The sequence below is a fragment of the Cariama cristata genome, unplaced genomic scaffold (assembly GCF_000690535.1).
Source record: "Cariama cristata isolate BGI_N322 unplaced genomic scaffold, ASM69053v1 scaffold25894, whole genome shotgun sequence".
In the NCBI taxonomy this organism is placed as follows: domain Eukaryota; kingdom Metazoa; phylum Chordata; class Aves; order Cariamiformes; family Cariamidae; genus Cariama; species Cariama cristata.
The window spans coordinates 1,490-2,633 of NW_009611605.1; the positions used below are offsets into that span (position 1 = coordinate 1,490).

General features: G+C 61.9%; 1 protein-coding gene across 1 annotated transcript in view; it reads left to right on the forward strand.

Moving 5' to 3' along the window:
• The window catches only part of RILP (Rab interacting lysosomal protein), a gene marked incomplete at its 5' end in the record, with an annotated part of 2,886 nt that overhangs the window by 1,105 nt on the left and 637 nt on the right, over positions 1-1,144 (forward strand). The window contains 2 exons of the mRNA XM_009698325.1: positions 4-167; positions 316-438. Coding sequence (XP_009696627.1) covers positions 4-167; positions 316-438 — 287 coding nt within the window. The remainder of the gene's footprint in view (positions 1-3; positions 168-315; positions 439-1,144) is intronic.

The following is a 1,144-nucleotide window of genomic DNA, read 5'->3' on the forward strand; positions in this document are numbered from 1 at the left end:
CAGGAAGGAGCACCGTCGCCCGCGGAGGATCCGCAGCACCGGGATGCTGGTGGGAGCCCTGCTCACTGCTGCTTCTCCAAGGAAGAGCTGCAGCAGATCCTGCAAGAGCGGAACGAGCTCAAGACCAACCTGTTCTTGGTGCAGGAGGAGCTGGCCTATTACCAGCGGTGAGTCCTGCCGCGGTGGCGTGGGGCAGCGAGCCGGGTCCCTCCTGTCCCTGCAGCCACCCGTGGCCCATCAGAGGCTGCTCCTGGCACAGTCAGGGTGAATTTCTTTGCCAGGCTCTCATTTAACCAGTTGGCTGCTTTTTACCAGGGAGCTGCTGAATGAAGAGAGAATTCCCAGCTTCTTCCTGGATGCAATGAAGTCGACTATCAAAAGACAGAGAAAAAAAATCAGAGCCAAAATGCTGGGAACGATGGAGGAGTCGGCGAGCAGGTGAGTCCGGCTGGCCGTGGCAGACGGGGAGCCTCCCGTGCAGGGTGGATGCCGGCTGGCAGACTCCGGTGTTTCCATGCGGTGTGACGCCCTGGAAGGGAACTCCCCGGGGCCAAGAGCTGCTTCCTCCCTGCCTCCCTCCAGAGATCAAAGGTTTAATGTCTGCACTTGATGGCTTGCTCTGGCTTAGCCCTGGGAGTGCCGCAGGGGCTGGGCGCTTTGCTGCGACTCTCGTGTCCCCGTCACCAGTTACACATGGCCTGGCCAAATGCCACTCGTCCCCGCGTGGCTGTGGCAAAAGGGAGGTGAGGTGGTGGCACTGGGACCACTGGAGAAGGCAGGCTGGTCCCTGCGCTGTACGGTCGGAGGCTGTCCAGCGGAGAGCCCTTGAAGATGACAGTAGAGATGTTCCCTGGAGGCTCCGCAAGACGTTCGTGGGCAGCGTTGGCTCCGACACGTGCGGCGGGGGAGTACCCTGCGTGCACCAGCCCCAGCTCTGCACGTCTGCCGGCGGCGGGGGGCGAAGCCTGCGCCAAAGCTGCTGTTTGGCACGGGGGGAGCTGGATCTCACGGGCTTGTAGGGGCTTTAATAAAGGTTCGAAGGGGGCTGAGCTCTTCTGTGCTTCTGAAACCTGCTGCTTGCTTGCGTTGGGGTCTCTGCTGGCAGCAGGGGGGTCTGGGGGTGTTGAGTCCTGCCTGCTCGCCT